The 21,995-nt window shown below is 40.5% G+C and overlaps 1 protein-coding gene across 3 annotated transcripts in view; it reads left to right on the top strand.

Moving 5' to 3' along the window:
• CSE1L (chromosome segregation 1 like) overlaps positions 1-20,578 on the top strand; it is a 48,685-nt gene extending 28,107 nt beyond the window's left edge. For all 3 annotated transcript variants that reach the window (XM_032350409.1, XM_032350411.1, XM_032350410.1), the window contains exons 9-25: positions 2,335-2,502; positions 2,633-2,762; positions 4,876-4,941; positions 5,338-5,540; positions 6,371-6,455; positions 7,942-8,003; positions 10,472-10,608; positions 11,717-11,820; positions 13,432-13,529; positions 14,823-14,973; positions 15,117-15,325; positions 15,721-15,818; positions 15,915-16,000; positions 16,416-16,497; positions 17,735-17,881; positions 18,835-19,066; positions 20,146-20,578. In XM_032350409.1, the coding sequence (XP_032206300.1) occupies positions 2,335-2,502; positions 2,633-2,762; positions 4,876-4,941; positions 5,338-5,540; positions 6,371-6,455; positions 7,942-8,003; positions 10,472-10,608; positions 11,717-11,820; positions 13,432-13,529; positions 14,823-14,973; positions 15,117-15,325; positions 15,721-15,818; positions 15,915-16,000; positions 16,416-16,497; positions 17,735-17,881; positions 18,835-19,066; positions 20,146-20,235 (2,148 nt within the window). In that variant the 3' untranslated portion in view covers positions 20,236-20,578. The remainder of the gene's footprint in view (positions 1-2,334; positions 2,503-2,632; positions 2,763-4,875; positions 4,942-5,337; positions 5,541-6,370; positions 6,456-7,941; positions 8,004-10,471; positions 10,609-11,716; positions 11,821-13,431; positions 13,530-14,822; positions 14,974-15,116; positions 15,326-15,720; positions 15,819-15,914; positions 16,001-16,415; positions 16,498-17,734; positions 17,882-18,834; positions 19,067-20,145) is intronic.
• Positions 20,579-21,995: the final 1,417 nt, after the last annotated feature.

The following is a 21,995-nucleotide window of genomic DNA, read 5'->3' as shown; positions in this document are numbered from 1 at the left end:
CTCTCACCAACATAGGGCTCAGAGACTGAGAGTTGCACATTCTACTGAACATTTAAATTTTGGTTCCTGGGACGCCTGGGTGGCTCAGTTGGTTAAGCGGCTGCCTTCGGCTCAGGTCATGATCCCAGCGTTCTGGGATCGAGTCCCACATCGGGGTCCTTGCTTGGCAGGGAGCCTGCTTCTCCCTCTGCCTCTGCCTGCCACTCTGTCTGCCTGTGCTTGCTCTCGCTTCTCTCTCTATGACAAATAAATAAAATAAAAAAATCTTTAAATTTTGGTTCCTAAAAATTTTTTACTCTTACAGTATTAATAGGTGGAATCCAAGAATATAAGTAATATTTGATTATGTGGCATAGTCTACGTTTATTATTTTTTAAATTATTTTTTATGTAAATTCAGTTTATATTTGGTTATTTTTAGCACATAGAATTACTCTTATTGTGGCCTGGCATAGGTAGGTTCACAGTTTATAGAGAAGGCTATTTCTTTACAGGATTGAAAGTAAATCCTCAGAGTATTCACACTGTGAACATTTTATGAAACAGAAAGCTATCGTTGAAGATATTAAGAAAACTTCGGGGCGCCTGGGTGGCTCAGTGGGTTAAGCCGCTGCCTTCGGCTCAGGTCATGATCTCAGGGTCCTGGGATCGAGTCCCGCATCGGGCTCTCTGCTCAGCAGGGAGCCTGCTTCCCTCTCTCTCTCTCTCTGCCTGCCTCTCCATCTACTTGTGATTTCTCTCTGTCAAATAAATAAATAAAATCTTTAAAAAAAAAAAAAAAGAAAAAAAAAAAAAAAAAGAAAGAAAACTTAAATCTTTATACCAGTAGGCTCTTTTTAAAAAATCAGTGCAGCATAGGAATGTGGGGGCATTGTGAAGGTTTGTAATATGTTAAAATTTCTGGTCTGGGTTTTATAATCATATGTACATTTCATTATAGCTCTTTGTGTTACCATTTGCTTATTTATTAATAGACTTTGATCTACCTCTTTTCCAAGAAACAAAAAAACATAAAAGCAAAATATTAAGAATGCTTCCATTTTGGATAAAATTAGGAAAGGTGATTCAAATCAGTTTTTAGGAGTGGGATGCAGAGAGAGTTATTTTTGTGGGTGTACAGCAAATTTTGTCAGATTTGCCAACTAAAAAGCAACAACAATAAAAAATAGAGCTCCCATGAAATAATTCTTTCAGTGTAGTAGGAGAAAGCAATGCCCTCAGAAAACAAAGCTAGTCTTCACACTTCTATCTAAAGGCAGTTTTTCACCTAGGATTCTTACAGGGAGCTGTTCGCTCATTTATCCAGGTACTACCACCTTGTGTCCTCTCCCTACGGAATATCCCTTACGTTATGCCTTGAAGAGCGTCCTGTTTTCTGTCTTCTAAATTTGAGTTCTTTGGCATATAGCACAACTCCGGAAGTGTTTATGGATTGCTGTTACAGTAGAGATCGTTACATAAATGACTGTCATGGTTTAGATTGGGATTGGCAAACTCTTCCTCTAAAGGTTTAGGTGGTAAATATTTTTGATTTTGTGGCTGTACAGTCTCTGTTCTGGCTGCTCGGCCCTGCAGTTGCGGTTGAATGAAAGCAGCTGTAGGCAATGCTATAAATCTTGTAAACGTAGAGAAGGAATGATGTCAATGTAAAGAAGGAATGGCTGTGTTTCAATAAAATTTCACTTACAAAAATAGGCAGCAGGCCTACAGACCACAAGTTTGACCCTTAAATTAGCTTGCTTTTTAATATGTTATAACCAGAATATTGTGGGTGAGAATCCTATAGCATTATTATTTTAAAGATTTTATTTATTTGAGAGATAGAGTGAGGGAGAAGCGGCCTCCCTGCAAGCAGGGAGCCCAGTGGCAGGACTCGATCCCAGGGCCCTGGGATCATGACCTAAGCTGAAGGAAGACGCTTAGACGACTAAGCCTCCCAGGCACCCCATCCTATAGCATTATTTAATCTTAACATATTTGAAATGAGAACCTTTTGGGAGGAGATACAAGACAGTATAGCTGACCATGTTACAAAGGAAAGTGTGATATGGTCTTTTATCATTCAGGTTTCTCTAGGAATATGTTATTTTCAATTGAATATGTAAATATCTCATAATTCAGCTAACAAAAGAAAAGTCTCTAATCGCTCCATGATTAATAAATGATAAGCATTTCATTTGCTATGTATTTGAAATACTAAGTGAATCCATTGACGTTGGCATAGTTGTAGATTACAACCCTAGGTTTTATTTTTAGTTTCAGGAATTACAGCTACTGTGTATTTATGGTAATTTTAAAGTTTTATATTTGAGTTTTCTGTTTTCTCGTATGTGAGGATGAAGAGGAAGCAGGCTTACTGGAGCTCTTAAAATCCCAGATTTGTGACAATGCTGCACTCTATGCACAGAAGTATGATGAGGAATTTCAGCGGTACCTGCCTCGTTTTGTCACAGCCATCTGGAATTTACTAGTTACAACAGGTCAAGAGGTTAAATATGACTTGGTAAGATGACGGTGGAGATGCATAATTAAGACATTCTCTCCCTACCTCCCCCAAGAAATAAATGATTCCGTTTTGCTGTTAAAAATATGCCTATTAAAAAAAAAATGCCTATTTTTGTGTTTCATTCCAGTTGGTAAGTAATGCAATTCAGTTTCTGGCTTCCGTCTGTGAGAGACCCCACTATAAGAATCTGTTTGAGGACCAGAACACGCTGACAAGCATCTGCGAGAAGGTTATTGTGCCTAACATGGAATTTAGAGGTAATTATAGCAAAGTTTAAAGCCTTTTCAGGAGATTAAAAACTTGGTTTTTTTAAAGCATATATTAGTATAAGTTTATTATTAAGTCTGCCCCATGTTGTACATGCAGTCTGATTTTTTTTCGCTAATTAAAACTTCCTGTAGGTCACTTACTCCCTATTTTCTAAACCAAGAGAAGAAAAAAAAAGTGGTATAAAAGACATTTGTGAGTGTTGCTGTAATGAGCTTTGTTTTATGTTGTAGAGCGTTTTTCACAGAAATATTGAATAAGGTAAAAAAAAAAAATCTATTACATTGAGAAGAAAGTAAACCATCTAGGATCTCGGTTTAGGAAAGAATTTGGTTTTGTTTGATTTAGTGTTTCACTGAGGTAAATAGCTGTTGTGAAATAGTTGAGTGTGGAAGTGATTGATAACCTTTAAATGCAGAGCTGAAGCCCACTTAGTTTCTGATTAAGGTTAAGAGAGTCCCAAGACTATATTTATATACAAATTGCCTCCTTACAGCTGGGAAGAACAGATAGTAAATGTGGAAGGAATTGTGTTTTACGTCAAAGTAATCATTAGGTCAATGGTGCTCAAATTATCAGGAACTAAAAGGAATCAAGAATAATACAGTGTGAAGTTTTATTGCCTTTTGTGTTTTCGTAAAACTATAAAGGACAAATCATTTTGATGTTGTCTATTTTACTTTTTGTGGTTTGAAATGATTTTTATGAAGTAATAGTGATTATAGTTGTTAGGCTCTTTGTTTTTTGTTTTTTTTTTTTTAAAGATTTTATTTATTCATTTGACACAGAGAGATCACAAGTAGGCAGAGAGGCAGGCAGAGAGAGAGAGAGAGAGGAGGAAGCAGGCTCCCCGCGGAGCAGAGAACCCGATGCGGGACTCGATCCCAGGACCCTGAGATCATGACCTGAGCCGAAGGCAGCGGCTTAACCCACTGAGCCACCCAGGCGCCCTGTTTTTTTAATGTCCTTTCAGAAAAGTAGACATCCCTAGGTTGGGCGCAACATTCAACTTTTTTTTTTTTTAAAGATTTTACTTACTTATTTGACAGAGATTACAAGTAGGCAGAGAGGCAGGCAGAGAGAGAGTGGGGGAAGCAGACTCCCTGCTGAGCAGAGAGCCTGATGTGGGGCTTGAGCCCAGGACCCTGGGATCATGACCTGAGCCGAAGGCAGTGGCTTAACCCACTGAGCCACCTAGGCAGCACCCCCCCCCTTTTTTTTTAAGATTTTATTTATTTATTTGAGAGAGAGAGAGACATGAGAGGGGAGAGGTCAGAGGGAAAAGCAGTCTCCCTGCCAAGCAGGGAGCCTAATGTGGGACTCGATCCTGGGACTCCAGGATCATGACCTGAGCTGAAGGCAGTTGCTTAACCAGTTGAGCCACCCAGGTGCCCCAACATTCAACTTTTGAAGTTGGTGGTGAAGTCTAATTCTGGGGACATGGTCACATTAGAACAAGTGAGCTGTGTGACTTACCTATTACCTCACCTTTTAGGGCAGCATTTGCTGTTCTTAAGTAATGATTAAGAATATATGAAGTAGGGGTGCTTGGGTGGCTCTGTCATTGAGTGTCTGCCTTCGGCTCAGGTCATGATTCCCGGGTCCTGGGATCAAGCCCTGCATCGGGCTCCCTGCTCAGCAAGAACCCTGCTTCCCCCTCTCCCGTCCCCCCGCTTGTGTTCCTTCTCTCACTATCTGTCAAACAAACAAAATCTTAAAAAAAGAAGACTATATGAAGTAGCCACCTGGGTGGCTTAGTCAGTTAAGCGTCTGCCTTAGGCTCCAGTCATGATCTCAGGGTCCTGGGATCGAGCCCCACATTGGGCTCCCTGCTCAGCAAGGTGCCTGCTTCTCCCTCTCCCTCTGCCTGCCGCTCTGTCTGCTTGTGCTCTCTCTTTCTCTCTGTCAAATAAATGAATAAAATCTTAACATACATACATATTATATACACACACACATACACGAAGCAGTCTTTTTTTGGGAAGGAACATTTTGCTGGAAAACATGGCAATTCTATATAGTCTTCTGTGTACTTGGCTGTGAAAGTACAGTGACTTGTTATGTCTTTGGCTGAGTTACTTGAAGTGCCATCTCTCTTTGAAGCTGCTGATGAGGAAGCCTTTGAAGACAATTCTGAGGAGTACATAAGAAGAGATTTGGAAGGATCTGGTATGTATTTTGTTTTTAACTTAGTCTGACAGCAAAGCTCTTTTAAACTTGCTCTTTCTGGTTACTCTGGGGAGCAGTGGGAGTTGGCACAACCGCCTTTCCTCCTGTAACCTTGTACACCTTAAAGAGTGGCTGTTGTTTGAGCTTAAGCATATGTTCAACGTTTAATCACCTGCCTTCTCTTTTTTAATATGCTTATTAGTGTGTAACTACTACTGTAACCTTTTTAGTTCCCATTTTGTATTTGTTGTGAACAAAAGAATGTTTTTGTTTTTAAGATTTTTTTCATTGTTGATGTTGCTAAGAGCGATCAGGTGACAATTTGTTGCCTTATAATCTTTGATCAGTTGGTTGGTGGATGTTTCTCCTATGATATATTTCCCTTTCATTTTATAGATATTGATACTAGGCGCAGAGCTGCTTGTGATCTAGTACGAGGATTGTGCAAGTTTTTTGAGGGACCCGTGACAGGAATCTTCTCTGGTTATGTTAATTCCATGCTGCAGGAATATGCAAAAAACCCGTCTGTCAACTGGAAACACAAAGATGCAGCCATTTACCTAGTGACATCTTTGGCATCAAAAGCCCAAACACAGAAGGTGAATCTTTTCAATATAGTTTTTTTTCTAAAATAGACTTGGTGTGGTAACCACAGAAATCAGAACTAATACATTTCTGATGATACAGCGTACTTTCCTGGATAATGTATTAGTTCTGATTAGAATTTACGTAGTCTCCCAAGATGACTTTACATTGGTATATTAAGCACTTAATTTTCTTATGGACAGAAAACTGATAGATACCACAGTTGTTTCCTTAGCTGAGACTCAGTGTATATAATGTGCTAAATTTAAATTTAGCTTTAATTAGGGAGATTTCTTTATTGTCTATTAAAATAGTCTTGGTTTTTTATATTTAAGCGGTTTGTGAGTTGAAGTGTTCATCTCCATTTGTAACCTGTTATTTTAGAGGGAGATGAGGAGCTCTTAAGCAGGCTTTAGGGCTTACAACCTTGTGATGACGACCCAGGCCGAAATCAAGAGTCAGATGCTCAACCAACTCAGCTAACCAGGTGCCCCTATAACCTGTTGTTTTTTTTTTAAGTTGCCTGGGGCGCCTGGGTGGCTCAGATGGTTAAGTGACTGCCTTCGACTCAGGTCGTGAACTCTGGGTCCTGGGATCAAGTCCCGCGTCAGATTCCTTGGTCCGAGTTGTACTCTGCAGTGAGTCTGCTTCTCCCTCTCCCTTTGCCTCTTCCCTGCTTGTGCTCGCTCTCCCTGTATCTTTCTCAACTGAATAAATACATAAAATAAAAAAAATAAATTAAAAATAAATACATAAAAGTTGCCTAAATTTCCTATGTATTAGGTTGTGTTAATTGTGTACAGGTATTTCATATCATTTACGCTGTTAAAAATTTGTTTTTCAGCATGGAATTACACAAGCAAATGAACTTGTAAACCTGACTGAGTTCTTTGTGAATCACATTCTCCCTGATTTAAAATCAGCTAATGGTGAGTTTGTGAAAAATTTTTTATGCCACTTACAACACTTTTTACTTGAGGGTATTTGTTTTGTTGTTGTTTTTTATATATTAATGTAATCTCTGTCCCCAACATGTGGCTTAAACTCAAGACCGTGAACATCAGGATTCACATGCTCTGCTGACTGAGCCAGCCAGGCATCCCCGCATTGCTATTTTATACTACAAAATAAGTAACATTATGGCAAAAGTCATAGGGGCTCTATAGCACCATGATACTCAGAAAATTGGTTGCTATCCTTGTTGCAGTTATTCCTGTGTGTGTGTGTTTTGTTTTGTTTTGTTTTGTTTTAAGACTTTATCAGAGAGAGAGAGAAAGCACGTGCAGAGGGAGAAGCAGACTCTCTGCTGAGCAGGGAAGCCCACCGTGGGGCTCTATCCCAGGACCCTGAGATCATGACCTGAGCTGAAGGTAGATGCTTAACCGAATAAGCCACCCAGGCATCCCTGCAGTTACTTCTTTTGTTGAATAAAATCTCAGATGGTTTCCCCAGGTCATACCTGGTTGCAGTTAACTTTCTTTAAAGATGTTGCTTGTGTAGAAGGAAAATAGGAACAATTAAGACGAAATTGTAGCTCAGCTTTGTTATGCTGGTGCATACTCTAGGAATTAAACTTCAGGTTTTTTCCCTTCTCATTCGAAAAATGAATTCGAAGAGAAAATGAAATTAAAAACTGAAGCAAATTTAAAGTACTTCAAACTTCTAATTAAGGATAACTTCCTAAGTTTATGAAAGTATGTTGGTCAAGATACATTATATATTTATTCCCTTTTTAAAAACCTATGGTGGGCGCCTGGGTGGCTCAGTCAGGTGTCTGTCTCGTCATCTCTGCTCAGGTCTTGGTCTCGGGGTCATGAGCTTCCAGCCCTGCCTCGGGTCCCATGTGGGGCATGGGACCTATTTAAAAAAAACAAAACAAAAAAAAAACCATTTTTGTATGGAAATGTTAAACTGAAAGGGAGAATATTATAATGAACTTCCATGCTTTACTGTCCTTGAGCTTTAAGAATTTTAAGTAATTGACCAATATTCTGTCTTTTTTTACTAATTGATTTTCCCACCATTAGAGCACTTTACAGGAAATCCCAGCCAGTGCTTGCTTTGGCAGCACATACAATAAGGAAATCCCAGCCTGAGAGACATGTTTTTGATTCGGAATAGCTTCACTTCTAGTTTAGAGGTGACACATGGTCATTAGCTTGTAGTCTAAATCATTTCTATTCAATTAATGTAAGCCGTAAATGCATGTTCATTTGTAATGAAACTTTACAAGGGGAAAGAACAAAATTAATCAATCTTATCGGAACAAATAGCTACATAGTAGAGCTTTATATAATTAACTTCAGTTACTTGACATTTTGGTTACCAAAACTGTTTCAAAAATCTGATAATGTCACTATTCTGGGAGTCATAGTCCCTAGCACTTAAATAACTATGGTTTTATTTTTTTAATAGTGAATGAATTTCCTGTCCTTAAAGCTGATGGTATCAAATACATTATGATTTTTAGGAATCAAGTAAGTAGCTTTTGATTTATATGTTATATGCCACTTAATCTCTTAAGAGTTTTATTGTATACCAGCTTCTCTTCCCTTCTGTGCAATCCTACACGAAATCCACGTCTAACAGAATAATAACTTCTTAAGAACTTAGGATTCCAGACCAGGCTTAATTTTCTCCTTTGTCTTAGAAATAATCATTATACAGTGATTTTCATAAAAAACTGGGATCCATGGGGTGCCTGGGTGGCTCAGTGGCTTAAAGCCCCTGCCTTCGGCTCAGGTCATGATCCCAGAGTCCTGGGATCGAGCCCCGCATCGGGCTCTCTGCTCAGCAGGGAGCCTGCTTCCTCCTCTCTGCCTGCCTCTCTGCCTACTTGTGATCTCTATCTGCCAAATAAATAAATAAAATCTTTAAAAAAACAAAACAAAACAAAACTGGGATCCAAACAAGGTACAAACACATTGCTTATGGTTGATTATGTGTCTTGTCTTTCTTTTAAGATTTTTATTTATTTGAGAGAAAGTGTGCAGAAGCAAGGGGGAGGGGCAGAAAGAGAACTAGACCCCCCACTGAGCAGGGAGCACAACGGGGGTCTCCATCCCAGGACCCAAGATGATGATTTGACCAAAAAGCAGGCACTTAACCTACTGAACCATCCAGGCGCCCTGTGTTGTCTCTTTATTTTATGACAGAGAGGTCCTCCTTCCCCTTTCATATGCCTCTAATTTTTGGAGAAACCTGTCATTTATCATGTAGTTTCTCACATTGTACTTTTAGCTGCTTGAATTCTCAAGTGTGTTTATGGTTTTATTACATACTTATTTCCACAAAAATTCTGTAGTATTCCATAGGTTTAAAACTATTTATATAAATGATATGATAAAAGGCCTACGGGTGTTGTCTTTTTTTTTTTTTTTTTTAAGATTTTATTTATTTATTTGACAGACAGAGATCACAAGTAGGCAGAGAGGCAGGCAGAGAGAGCGAGAGGAGGAAGCAGGCTCCCTGCAGAGCAGAGAGCTCTGCAGGGGCTCGATCCCAGGACCCTGAGATCATGACTGGAGCTGAAGGCAGAGGCTTAACCCACTGAGCCACCCAGGTGCCCCAGAGCTGTTTTATGTTAAAGAGTAATGAATGGGAATTCTAAATTTTAAGATTTTATTTATTTATTTGAGAGAGAGACAGAGGGAGCCAGATGCGGGACTCTGGGATCATGACCTGAGTTGAAGGCAGTTGCTTAACCAACTGAGCCACCCAGGTGCCCGGGAATTCTAAATTTTTAGAGGTTTCTCCCTCCCTCACTCCCTTCCTTCCTTTCTCTCTTGCTCTTTTTTTTTTCCCTTTAGAGTAGGCTTCATACCCAGCCTGGAGCCCAACATGGGGCTTGAACTCATAACCCTGAGATTAAGACCTGACCTGAGATCAAGAGTCGGGTGCTCAACTGCCGGAGCCACCCAGGCACCCCTAGAAGTTTCTAATGAAGATTAGTACTATTTTTGTACCACCCCCTCTTTTTTTTTAGAAGAGAAAATGAAGCACAGATGGCTTAAGTGATTTCTCCAAGAAATGCCTGCCAGTGAAAAGTAGTTCTTAGTGAAGTCTTAGTTTGCCTGTCCATAATACTACATTACTTTATGGTGTTTTTTTTTGTTTTTTTTTTAAGATTTATTTATTTATTTGACAGATAGAGATCACAAGTAAGCAGAGAGGCAGGCAGAGAGATGGGGGGAAGCAGGCTCCCCACTGAGCTGAGATTCTGATGCGGGGCTCGATCCCAGAATGCTGGGATCCTGACCTGAGCCGAAGGCAGAGGCTTTAACCCACTGAGCCACCCAGGCTCCCCTGGTGTTTGTTTGTTTGTTTGTTTGTTTGTTTTTTAAGATTTTATTTGGGGTGCCTGGGTGGCTCAGTGGGTTAAAGCCTCTGCCTTCGGCTCAGGTCGTGATCCCAGCATCCTGGGATCAAGCCCCATATCAGGCTCTCTGCTCGGAGGGAAGCCTGCTTCTCCCTCTCCCACTCCCCCGGCTTGTGTTCCCTCTCTCGCTGTGTCTCTCTCTGTCAAATAAATAAATAAAATCTTTAAAAAAAAAAGATTTTATTTATTTATTTGACAGAGATCACAAGTAGGCAGAGAGAGAGGAAGGGAAGCAGGCTCCCCGCTGAGCAGAGAGCCCGCCAGGGCTTGATCCCAGGACCCTGGAATAGTGACCCGAGCTGAAGGCAGAGGCTTTAACCCATTGAGCTTCCCAGGCGCCCCTATGGTGTATGTTTTTATTTGCAAGATTTTCCTCTGACCCTAGTTTAATGTTCAGAGGAAGAGAACTGTAAAAGTGACTGTGAATTGAGCCTTTACATGGAGGCAGAAGTTTCTATTTCTCAGCCGTCTGGTCTCCCATTGTAACAGCTGAAAAAACACACATTCCAAGATCAGCAAGGCCTTCAACTCATTGAGTTAAAGCATGCATATTACTCTGTTTTTCAGGTACCAAAAGAACATCTTTTAGTCTCTATTCCTCTCTTGATTAATCACCTTCAAGCTGAAAGTATTGTTGTTCATACTTACGCAGCACATGCTCTGGAGAGGCTATTTACCATGAGAGGGCCTAACAGTACGACTCTGTAAGTGTCTGACTCCAAGCAGTTGTTATTTTTTTCAGCTAGGGTGGGAACTTCCTGGTCAAAGTTCTCTTTGACTGTATTCATAATGTCATTAGTAGTTGGAAAATAAATGTATACTTTTCCCTCATTTAATTATTTCTGTGTCTCAGTCCAAAAGGATGAGGCCATATGCTAAAAATAGATACATTATGACAAAAAGTTAAATAGGAAATTGGAGCAAAGGAAAATAATAGGGTGAGATTCTAAAAAGAAATGTGTATCCAAGGATCGGGTACAGGAGTCAAGGAAACTCCTGAAATTTGTGCATCTCCTTGCAACCAAGGCATCAAGGGCAACGTGGTGAGTTAAAATTTTCAATGTCCTTGAGATTAAAATGAAATAGTAACTCAGAAGGCAGCTCAGAAACTGGCCTTCATTAAGGGAGTATTCTTAGTACCATCATGCGACAGAACTTTTTTATGTGGCTGTTTTTGCATTATTACTCTGTGTGGAGATTGCTCACAACTGAGTGGAAGTAATGCTCTAGGGTCCCAGACAGTAGCTCTTCTGGCCTGAGCCAAGGAGAAAATGTAGAGGAATGGACGGTCCGCATATCTTTCAGGCCATTCTGAAGCAGTGTTATTTCTTGAAACTGAGCTTTTGTTAAGAGATGGAAAACAGTTCTAGGTTCTTTTCTTCATCAAGAACTTGAAGTGCAGATATTCTTAGAGCCAATTAAGGGTTGAAAGGACATCCTTTGAGGTGAGTCAAACCAGTACCTGTCTTCAGGCCCACAACTCATGCAGAATTTATGTGCCTGCTCCAGGAAAAGGAGATGACTGCGCTGTGTTCTCGGTGGTGACAGTTATGACCCAAGGGTGACCTGAACAGCTTTAGATGATGTCAGGTTTGCCTGGATTTCGGTTTGTGTTTGATCCCAGATGTGCCTTTTTAGGAACTTAACATAAACACATGTAAACAGTTACTTTCTTAAGGTATCTGTTGATTGTGAGTGGTGGGAGATGGCTCGCTTTATGCCAAGAAGTGTGGTTTAGTGGTTGCCCAAGAGTATTCCAGAGTGATCAGCTCAAGAGGTGGCAGTGACTGAAAGCTGTTTTTTCATCTATAGCTTTACAGCCGCAGAAATCGCACCGTTTGTTGAGATTCTGCTAACAAACCTTTTCAAAGCTCTCACACTTCCTGGCTCTTCAGAAAATGAATATATTATGAAAGGTAGGCCATTTCCCGGGTGTAAAGAATATAAGAATCCCATCTCCGATTACAGGGGTGAATGCTCGGAGTTGTACTTCAGGTTATGTAGTCAATGAATCAGATACTGCTGGCTAAGCATTAGGTTGGTTTAGATATTTTTAAATGGAAAAATTTTTTGTTTATTGTTAACAGTGTTTTCAGAAAAAAAAAAATTACCCTAGTTTGATATAGAGCTCCTCTTGTTAAAGAAAAAGTAGCAAACTCCCTTTTTCTTTACCTAAATTCACTTCTTGAGGGTGGAGAGCAGATCAGACAGTCGTTGATGGCATGCTAGGCTAGGTCGTGGCGTGAAACCTGGGTGCATGTGCTAGGCTCCACAGGCATCCTGCCTCCATAGAGCTACTGCCAAGAACACAGGCAGCTGTAAACACCTTCCTGCTGCTACGTTGGGAGAGCGTCGTGGGGACAGCTCTGACTTTGGGGGCAAGTCTTAGTCACTATCGCATTGCAGTAGCTTGTGTATGACTCAGGAAATGCAAATCAAACAAACTGTCCCTGATGCCGGGTCCGGCCCCCTGGGGTATGGGGGGTGTGTGTGTGTGTGCACGTGTGTGTTTATATGTGTGCATAAGAGTGTGTCTCGGTGTGTATTTGTGTGTGTCTTCGGCACCATACATCTCCGACGGTGATGTGTGACTGCTGTTGTTTAACGTCTGTTTCTGTGGGGTTAACGAGTCTCGTTACTGTGCTCCTGGGGTGTGTGAGAGCACCCAGAGGTAACACCCTTTCAGCGGTACCGTTGGAGGAGTGAGTGAACGGACTCTGCCAGCCGAGGAGGGGCACTGAGCCATCCTCAAACCCCTTGACCCAGCTCAGGGACAGTTTTCTCTAGGGAGGGATGCCCCGTGCTCAGCTAGCTGGGAGAGGAGTCTGGCTCAGGTGGAAGAAACATGCTCAAATTTAGGAGGCAAAAGAGGCTAACTTTCTTTCCTCTGTGCCTGACATGCAGTGACTGCTGTACTTGGTAAATATCTGTTCTACTTGTGCCGAACAATTATGTACATTTTTAGCTGAGTAATGTGTCTATTGCCCATGCCGAATGTTGTTAAGCTTCTGTTGATGAGCTGTGTTCTTGTAGTGTGGACCCTCTGTAGCTTTTTATGTATTTTTAGATTTTTCTCGGGCTCCCAGTCTCTCTTTTTGGAGGGAGACGGGCGGATGGTCTTCTCTCAGGTTTTGGTAGGCTGTGATGTTGTCCTTTAGGCCAGGGCTAAACATCACTTGCCACCGATTTTCTAGTTCAGAGCGGCTGGGGACTGTGCTCCCTTGCAGCTCCTCCCTTCCCCTTCCCCAGTGTACTACTTCCTCTTGCTCAGTGTTTGCCTCTTTGGTCACTCAGTATTTCTTAGTGTCCCTTTTCCTATTAAGCCGTAGGCTTTCTGAAAGCTAATTGGCGCAATTTTGAAAGGAAAGGCAATTTAGATTGTTTTTAAATATAGAGAGCTATCTGGGGATTGCTTAAGGGTCTTAAAATTTTGGTGATGAGTTTGTGGACTGTTTTTGTGTTTGTTTTTTCCTAACCACTATTTTGTTTTGAATTTTAACTATTCTTGCTGTTTTTATATTTTACAGCTATCATGAGAAGTTTTTCCCTCCTACAAGAAGCCATAATCCCCTACATTCCTACCCTCATCACTCAGCTTACACAGAAGCTATTAGCTGTTAGTAAGGTAACAAGACCAGTTTTAAAAGTACAGTTGATTTTTAACTTATACTCTCAACTGTTTGAGCCTCAGAGCTCTCTGGCAGTGGGTCAGGCTTAGGAAAAGTTCTCTGGATTCTTGCTGACCAACAGTTAAGTACCTTTAAAAGTTTGGAGAGGTATTAGATTGGAGACATTGCAGCACTTATTAAGTATACACTTTATTAAGTGTAGGCCCAGAAACTTTAAAATGTTTCATTTGAATTATTCTTATTTAAAAAGTAACATGTTTCACTGAATAAAATTGAGAAAATGCAGATAACTGATCTGATATGATCTTAGATGGAGGAAAGCAGGCTTTGTACCAAGTGGACACAAAAAGGGCTTACTCCAACTTTTATAAAATGGTGCCGTCCCTTGTGCTGGGTCTCCTTTACTCTTATTTCCCCCAAGTAAAGTCCATTCCTTTGATCAAAAATATCATAGATATTTTGATTCATATTCATTAATACTAAGACTTAGAAAATTAAAGTCAGCTTAGGGTTGCCAAAATTCTTTTTGAGAGACCTGTTCCTAAATATGGAAAAAGAGATAAATTTTTAGAACTATTACAGGGACTTTGGATAACTGATCATTTTCCCACTGAGTTCTGGTAAGGGTGTTGGACTGCTTTGAACCATGGGTGATTGAGAGAGAAGAGACATTGGGTCTTCCCCTGTCCCCCACCTGAATCTTCTGAGTTCATCAGCTGCGTATGGTAGCCTTCCAAGAAGGATTGTTTGATGGAAAATAGGATTATGTTGCCTTAAAAATTGAAAACCACTGATAGAAAGTAGTGTCACCCTGTAGATACAGATATTGAGACCTACAGAGGTTAAGGCTTGCCTAAGGTCTCACATAAGGCTCGTGCATAGCCAGGACTTACATGTCCCTGCTCATTTCTTCCACCACTGCTTACAGAGATGGCTCTAGGAGAGCACATGGGTTTAAGACAAGTTCCTCATAGCGCTGGGAACTGAAGCTTGTGTGGTCATCTCCCTGTGACTCAAGTTATTTTTCATAGTGGACTTTTACCCATTTAAAAAAAAAAAAAATCCAAAGAAAGAGGCATTAGTGTGTATTGTTTATTTTCTGAATTTTAAAGTCCATATAAAACTTTAACATATATGCAGGCAAGTATAATAGATGTTTTTTTTAATACTAATTTTTTCAAAAGAGGGCCTCTCATTGCGCTCTAGAAAGGATAGGTGTGTGTGTTGGGATATTTAATATAGTCATTTGAATTACTGGAGAGCGGTAAGCTTTCTGTTTTTAATTTCAGAACCCAAGCAAACCTCACTTTAATCACTACATGTTTGAAGCGATATGTTTGTCCATAAGAATAACTTGTAAAGCTAACCCTGCTGCTGTTGTAAATTTTGAGGAGGCTTTGTTTCTGGTGTTTACTGAAATTTTACAGAATGATGTACAAGGTAAGTTAAAAGAAGTTATTTTCTTTCTTACTGAATAAAGCTATTAAAGTGGCTAATAAAATGCAGCCTGCCTCTGAGGTATGTGCCTTTTTGTGGGAGTCATTAGTTACAAAGCTGACAGCTGTTTTTACTTTTATCAACAGAATTTATTCCATACGTCTTTCAAGTGATGTCTTTGCTTCTGGAAACACACAAAAATGAGATCCCGTCTTCTTATATGGCCTTATTTCCTCATCTCCTTCAGCCAGTGCTCTGGGAAAGAACAGGAAATATCCCTGCTCTAGTGAGGCTTCTCCAAGCGTTCTTAGAACGTGGTTCAAACACGATAGCAAGTGCTGCGGCTGACAAAATTGTGAGTGGGACTTGTTTTGATGTAACTCATTTTGTAAGGTAGCAGAGAGAAACTGAGGATGCAGATTTTTAAAAATTTTTAATTTTAAAATATAACAAAGTAGTTAGTAGAAAATACTAATGTATATTTTATTACAATTAAATATCCTTTAATTATCTCCATGGTAGAAAATAAAGAAGTAGAGCCAGATAGGTTAATTTCAAGAACTTAACTTTAAGGCTTATAGTGATGGGGTATTTTCTCTCTCCACTTTAGAAGTAGGAACAAAAGCAAAAACGTTAATCATTGTAGCATGCACCTTTTCCAAAACATCGCCTGTCAAATAACAGTGTCACTTTTGGAATAGTTAATCCTTGCCTCTTTAACTGAGTATAATTTGATCTAATTTGTTGTAGCCTGGGTTATTAGGTGTCTTCCAGAAGCTAATTGCATCCAAAGCCAATGACCACCAAGGATTTTATCTTCTAAACAGTATCATAGAGCACATGCCTCCGTGAGTATGAGTCCAACCCCTGCTGTCTGATTAGCAAGGACTGTGGTTACTCAGACGATGCTGACTTATATATTGTTGCTTTTATACCTTCTTTAGTGAGTCCGTTGATCAGTACAGGAAGCAAATCTTCATTCTACTATTCCAAAGACTTCAGAATTCCAAAACAACAAAGTTTATTAAGAGTAAGTAAAAGCAGGGCCCCTGGGTGGCTTGGTCGGTTAAGCATCTGCCTTCCACTCTGGTCATGATCCTGAAGTCCTAGGATTGAGCCCTGCATCGGGCTCCCTGCTTGGTAGGAAGCCTGCTTCTCCCTCTCCCTCTGCCTCCCACCCCCGTCTTGTGCTCTCGCTCTTGCTGTCAAATAAAGAAATAAAATCTTTAAAAAAAAGAAGTGAGACCATTTGGCTCTTCTTACAGAAATAATGAAGGAAAGTAGCTAAAATCTTTAGCCTTTATGGTTACATATAAACGTTTTATCAGTTATAAGCTTTTTCTGTAAAATATTTTAAGATGTTTGTATTCTCCAAATACTAAGTCACTTTCAAATATATTGTGTTCCAAAGGTTAGTTTCTGAGTTCTGCATCTCCTTTCAACAGGTTTCTTAGTCTTTATTAACTTGTATTGCATAAAATACGGGGCACTGGCACTGCAAGAAATATTTGATGGCATACAACCAAAGTAAGTTTGTTTTTATTACTTACAGTATTTTGTTTTGTAAAGCCAAAAAAAAAAAATAGACCTCTTTTAGCACCAACCAGCATTTCTACTTTATTGATGGTTTTATAGTTCTTGGTGGAGCTACAGTATCTTTGTGGTTTTCAAAATATTCTTAGGACTGTTGAGTTGCAAATAAGAAAACCCCTGCAACATTTTTCTAACTCCTACCCCTGCCTTCTACACAGCTTGTGTTCTGCGTGATTTGGGATGGTTGGGACTATCTCCAGGAGCCTGTCTCTGTTAAAGCCATAGTGCGATTTTGCAGATGAAAGTCTTTGCTTTTCACTTAATGTATATACAAAGAATCTAGTTAAGTGGGATTTCCCATTTCATAGGGAAAGGAAAGTTAGAAAAAAATGACAAGAGAAATCTTGGAGAAAAAACACAAGTGAGATCCATGTATTGGTATTATATAAAAAAAAAAAATACCAGATCGACTGAGATGTAAAAAATGAACTAACCTGATAAAGTAGTACCAGAAAATATGGTTTCCAGCTGCAGAAGTCTGTGAGGAAATTGGTTTCAGGAACTGCTAGTGGGTAAGGTAAATTGGTGTGCTCATATAAAGCAAAAAACATGCACTCTTTACCTAGAGCATTAAAATGTCCAGTATCTTCGATACCCTCTGTTTCCACTTCAGGTACTTCTAGTGAAGTGGAAACTGAGGATTTTACATTGTTTAGTATCATGAAAAACTTTGCTTTTAGGATTGTTTGCAACAACATATTAGAATTGTTGGCTAAATAATTTTTATAATACAGCCATTAACATTTATATCCTTATACATATGTTAAGTACAGGATATTGGGAAGTTTATAATCCAGTAATGTTAAAACTAGTTATTACTGGATAGTGGTGTGATGGTTAATTCTTTTTCTTCTTTCTCTTAACTAATTTTTCAAAGATTTTTTGAGTAATTAAGCAACAAACAAACCATGAGACAGAAAAGTGGCTATAAAGATTTCACATGAGCACAGACTGTAGTATTTCACAGAAGTTGCTGGCAGCACTCGGCCACGGGGTCAAGGTTTGAGGTTTCTTTGTGGCTTTGTCATCTCCAGGTCTCTGCCATTCAGCTGATCAAAAATAGTAGCCCTGTTATTTTGGATTTTATTCTATTCCTAAAGAGTCAGTGTAAATAACATCTAAGCAGTTCAGTTATTAATCAAAGTGATAGTTTAATATTCTATTTTAATAGAATGTTTGGAATGGTTTTGGAAAAAATCATTATTCCTGAAATTCAGAAGGTATCTGGAAATGTAGAGAAAAAGATTTGTGCAGTTGGCATAACGAAATTGCTAACGGAATGTCCCCCAATGATGGACACGGAGTATACCAAGCTATGGTAAGTACTCTAAACTTTTGGGGAATTACAGCTTCCTTCCCTTAAGACTGCAAAATAAAACAAGCTTATTCTGAGAATTCGATTTTTTTTTTTAAGATTTTATTTATTTATTTGACTAAGATCATAAGTAGGCAGAGAGATAGTTAGAGAGAGAAGGGGAAGCAGGCTCCCCGCTGAGCAGAGAACCCGATGCGGGGCTCGATCTTAGGACCCTGAGACCAAGCCGAAGGCAGAGGCTTAACCCACTGAGCCACCCAGGCGCCCTGAGAATTCGATTCTGATTACAGCTTCTCTACTAGCAACCATCAGATCCAAGACAGGACATGTGGGTCCTTTTGGGCCTCGAAAGAGGTTTCCTGATTCTTAACTTTATCGGAGGGGGTTCATTTGCCCCTTTTGAGAATCTGGTGAAAGTCGCTGGTCTGCATGATCTCTAGGAGTGTTCATGACAGACGCCCAACTAATTGGCTTAAATCTTCAAGTGGAGAAATTGAATAGGCTAAAAGAAGATCTTACGTGCTTGTGCCCCGTGTTCCTGACTTTTCTGGACATGTTGCTAGAACCTTGCCTCATTTTGGGTTCGCTCAAGCACACTCTTCCAGAAAGGGATCTGATGATTTGAGGCCCATTTCTTCTAACTTTTAGCAGCAGTGAATCCCTGGTTTGGCTTCAGTCACACGGCCTTCTGCTTGGGCAGTCACACAGCCAGCTGGACAGCTCTGGAGACGGTGTTAGTTTCCAAAAGGGAAATTGGCGTGCTGTGGCCAAAAAGAAGAGCAGAGCGGTGTTGGAGGATGGTGTGGGAACCGGTGTCCGTCCTCCATTTCAAAGGTCCCTTCCACCTCTTGAGACTGTGGCTCTGTGGTTTGTGTCTCTGAGGAGTTGCTGCTGCTGCTTTAGATCTTCAGAAGTGTGCGCTTAATCTTTTGTCTGCTTGTTTGCTTCAAATCCAGGACTCCTTTATTACAGTCTCTGATTGGCCTTTTTGAGTTACCGGAAGATGATACCATTCCCGATGAAGAACACTTTATTGACATAGAAGATACACCAGGGTATCAGACCGCCTTCTCCCAGCTGGCATTTGCTGGGAAAAAAGAGCATGATCCTGTCGGTCAGCTGGTGAACAACCCCAAAATTCACCTGGCACAGTCGCTTCACAAGCTTTCTACTGCTTGTCCCGGAAGGGTGAGTGTGTTGTCCAAGAACTCTGATTAACGAACCCCTTTCTGGGAAGGCAAGAAGGTACTATTAGGCCTTAATTTTCTTTAGTTAAAATGATGTGTGCCATAAGTAGATTTTAAACAAATGACTTTTGGAATAAGGACAAAGCAAGAGATTCAACGCCCCTCACCTCTCTACACTTTTTAAGTTTTATTTATTTATTTAAGTCATCTTTACACCTGACATGAGGCTTGTACTCACAGCTCCCAAGATCAGGAGTCACATATGCTCCAACTGAGACCGCCAGGCACTCTAAAAGTCTTTGAATAGAAATGTATTTATTTCCCAGAGTGAAATAATTCTTCTGTTAAAATGTAGGCTTTTTTTTTTTTTTTTAAAGATTGTATTTATTTATTTAACAGATCACAAGTAGGCAGGGAGGCAGTCAGAGGGGGAAGAGAAAACAGGCTCCCTGCTGAGCAGAGAGCCCGATTCGGGGCTCGATCCCAGGACCCTGAGATATGACCTGAGCCAAAAGCAGAGGCTTAACCCACCGAGCCACCCAGGCGCCTGAAATCTAGGCTTTTTTTTTAAATTAACTGCAGCATACTCAAATACTGGATTATGGAGTAAACATAATGGTTGGAGAGTTGCATTATCCAGCACCTTTTACAGAGCCTTGTAGAGTATCTGAGAAAAACGTGTATTTTTCAGTGTTTCTTATTATGGCAGCATTCAGACTTCTAGAAACCACGTAACAAACCTTCACACACTGACCTTTGAACATCACCAGTATTCCGCCCTTCTTGTTGCACCGGTTTCACCTGTAGGTACTTAATCACGCATCCCTCACCAGTAAGGACTTTGTTTTTTTAAATCTCCACAATGCCACTACCAAACGGAACAGCAGTGATGGCCTACGGCTCTGCTTTTTAGACCTGTCCAGATATGAAGGCATAAAGCAGCTGAGATCTCAAGCATCCCTGCGGGAGGGCCTGGTGGCTCACCGCCCTTCCCCGACTCTGGCAGTGCTCCAGAAGGTGGGGGCTTGTGTTGGCTCGTTAGGATCTCCCGACAACCAGCGTGTTTCCAATCTCTCGTAGGTTCCATCGATGGTGAGCACCAGCCTCAATGCGGAAGCGCTCCAGTATCTCCAAGGGTACCTTCAGGCGGCCAGTGTGACGCTGCTTTGAACTGCCTTTTCCATATTGGCTAAGCCGAGGATGGTTTCTGAGGAAATCACATAGACGTCTGAGCACAGCTGCATTAAAGCAAGTTTTCCTTTTGAACTTGTCACAAATTCCATCTTCTAAAGAATATTAAATGTTGCTTTAAGCTGACCGTGAACATATTAGATGGTTTGTGTGATCATAAGTAGAAGTGGGGGACTTTCCAGTTCGCAGCTTCCAGGGACAGGTGTTAGTTCAGTATATGACCATGAGTTGAGCATTTGCACTGTTGGGTTAACTTTAAAATTTTGATGGACACTGAGCGTGGAGACTTTTTTCTGTTACTAAATCGTTTTGTTTTGAGGCATCATTTGTGTTTCTTCTTCTTTGTATTTTTGTCTGTTTCCTTAAGCTTTTATTGGAAATGGGAAGTAAGTAAAGAATCACTGGTGTAACTTGCCAAGAAATGCATATTTCATAGTTTTAAATCTAATCAAAAAAAAATTTTTTTTAAAGATTTTATTTATTCATTTGACACAGAGAGATCACAAGTAGGCAGAGAGGCAGGCAGAGAGAGAGAGAGGAGGAAGCAGGCTCCCCGCGGAGCAGAGAACCCGATGCAGGACTCGATCCCAGGACTCTGAGATCATGACCTGAGCCGAAGGCAGCGGCTTAACCCACTGAGCCACCCAGGCGCCCTAATCAAAAAATTTTTTAAAAAGCCCTCAAATATGTATCTAAAAATATCTTGAAGACCAGGTTTTTGGTGCTGATACTATTATAATGAATTTCTTTAAATAACTGAAATTCAAACTCAGATTAGTCTTTCCTTACCAGGGGAAAGGGAACATTGACATAGGTTTGGGACTTTTCTGTTTCAACTTTTCTGGACCTGTTTCTAGGAGGTAGCATGAACTCTGGGCCAGATGGCTCCCTCTGTGATTGGGGAGAAAGGCCCTGCCTGACTTCATGAGGCGTACATTGGGCAGCACAGGTGTTTGCCCCTTCGAGAGTGTCTGTCATGTTAGCATGTTAGAACCTGAGGTCTGAGATGAGCCGTGGGAGTGGGTATACACTAGCAAACAAGGCTACCTGGGCAGGTTCTAGAACAGTTCATTTTTAGGAAGTAATCAGACTATCACAACTGAGGGGCATAGTTTACTTCTGCTGGAATTGTCCGTTTGGTGCAGATTAAACTGAAATCTCATTCTGCACAATTCAGTGGTTTCTTTTAAAAATCAGGCACCTGACTTGGATGTTTTTCTCAACACATGTAGTGTGTGAGAAACCCTCCAGCTTAGCCAATCAAAGTGTTTTTGTACTAGTCTACTCTATTTTTGTCTTGCCATAGTAATGGAAGCATTAAATCATATGTTACTATTTAAATGATCAGGACAGGATACGGAGATAGTATTGGGATCTACTTTTTTTTTTTTTTTTTTTTTTTTAAGATTATTTATTTATTTATTTGTCTGAAAGAGCGAGAGCGAGCACAGGCAGACAGAGTGGCAGGCAGAGTCAGAGGGAGAAGCAGGCTCCCTGCAGAGCAAGGAGCCCGATGTGGGACTTGATCCCAGGACACTGGGATCATGACCTGAGCCGAAGACAGCTGCTTAACCAACTGAGCCACCCAGGCATCCCAGGATCTACTTTGGAAGTATAATTTAATACAGGTAAGAAATCCACAATGGAAAACAGTTGGTGATGAGGGTTTCTGTTTGAGGCCTACCTGATCTCCCAGAGTGGCACGGTTCAGGTAAAGCTCTGGGTGAACAGTTCAGTAC

The sequence above is a fragment of the Mustela erminea genome, chromosome 7, assembly GCF_009829155.1.
Source record: "Mustela erminea isolate mMusErm1 chromosome 7, mMusErm1.Pri, whole genome shotgun sequence".
Taxonomy (NCBI): Eukaryota; Metazoa; Chordata; class Mammalia; order Carnivora; family Mustelidae; genus Mustela; species Mustela erminea.
The sequence above is the reverse complement of the archived record's forward strand: the minus strand, read 5'-3'. Positions and strand labels throughout refer to the sequence as shown.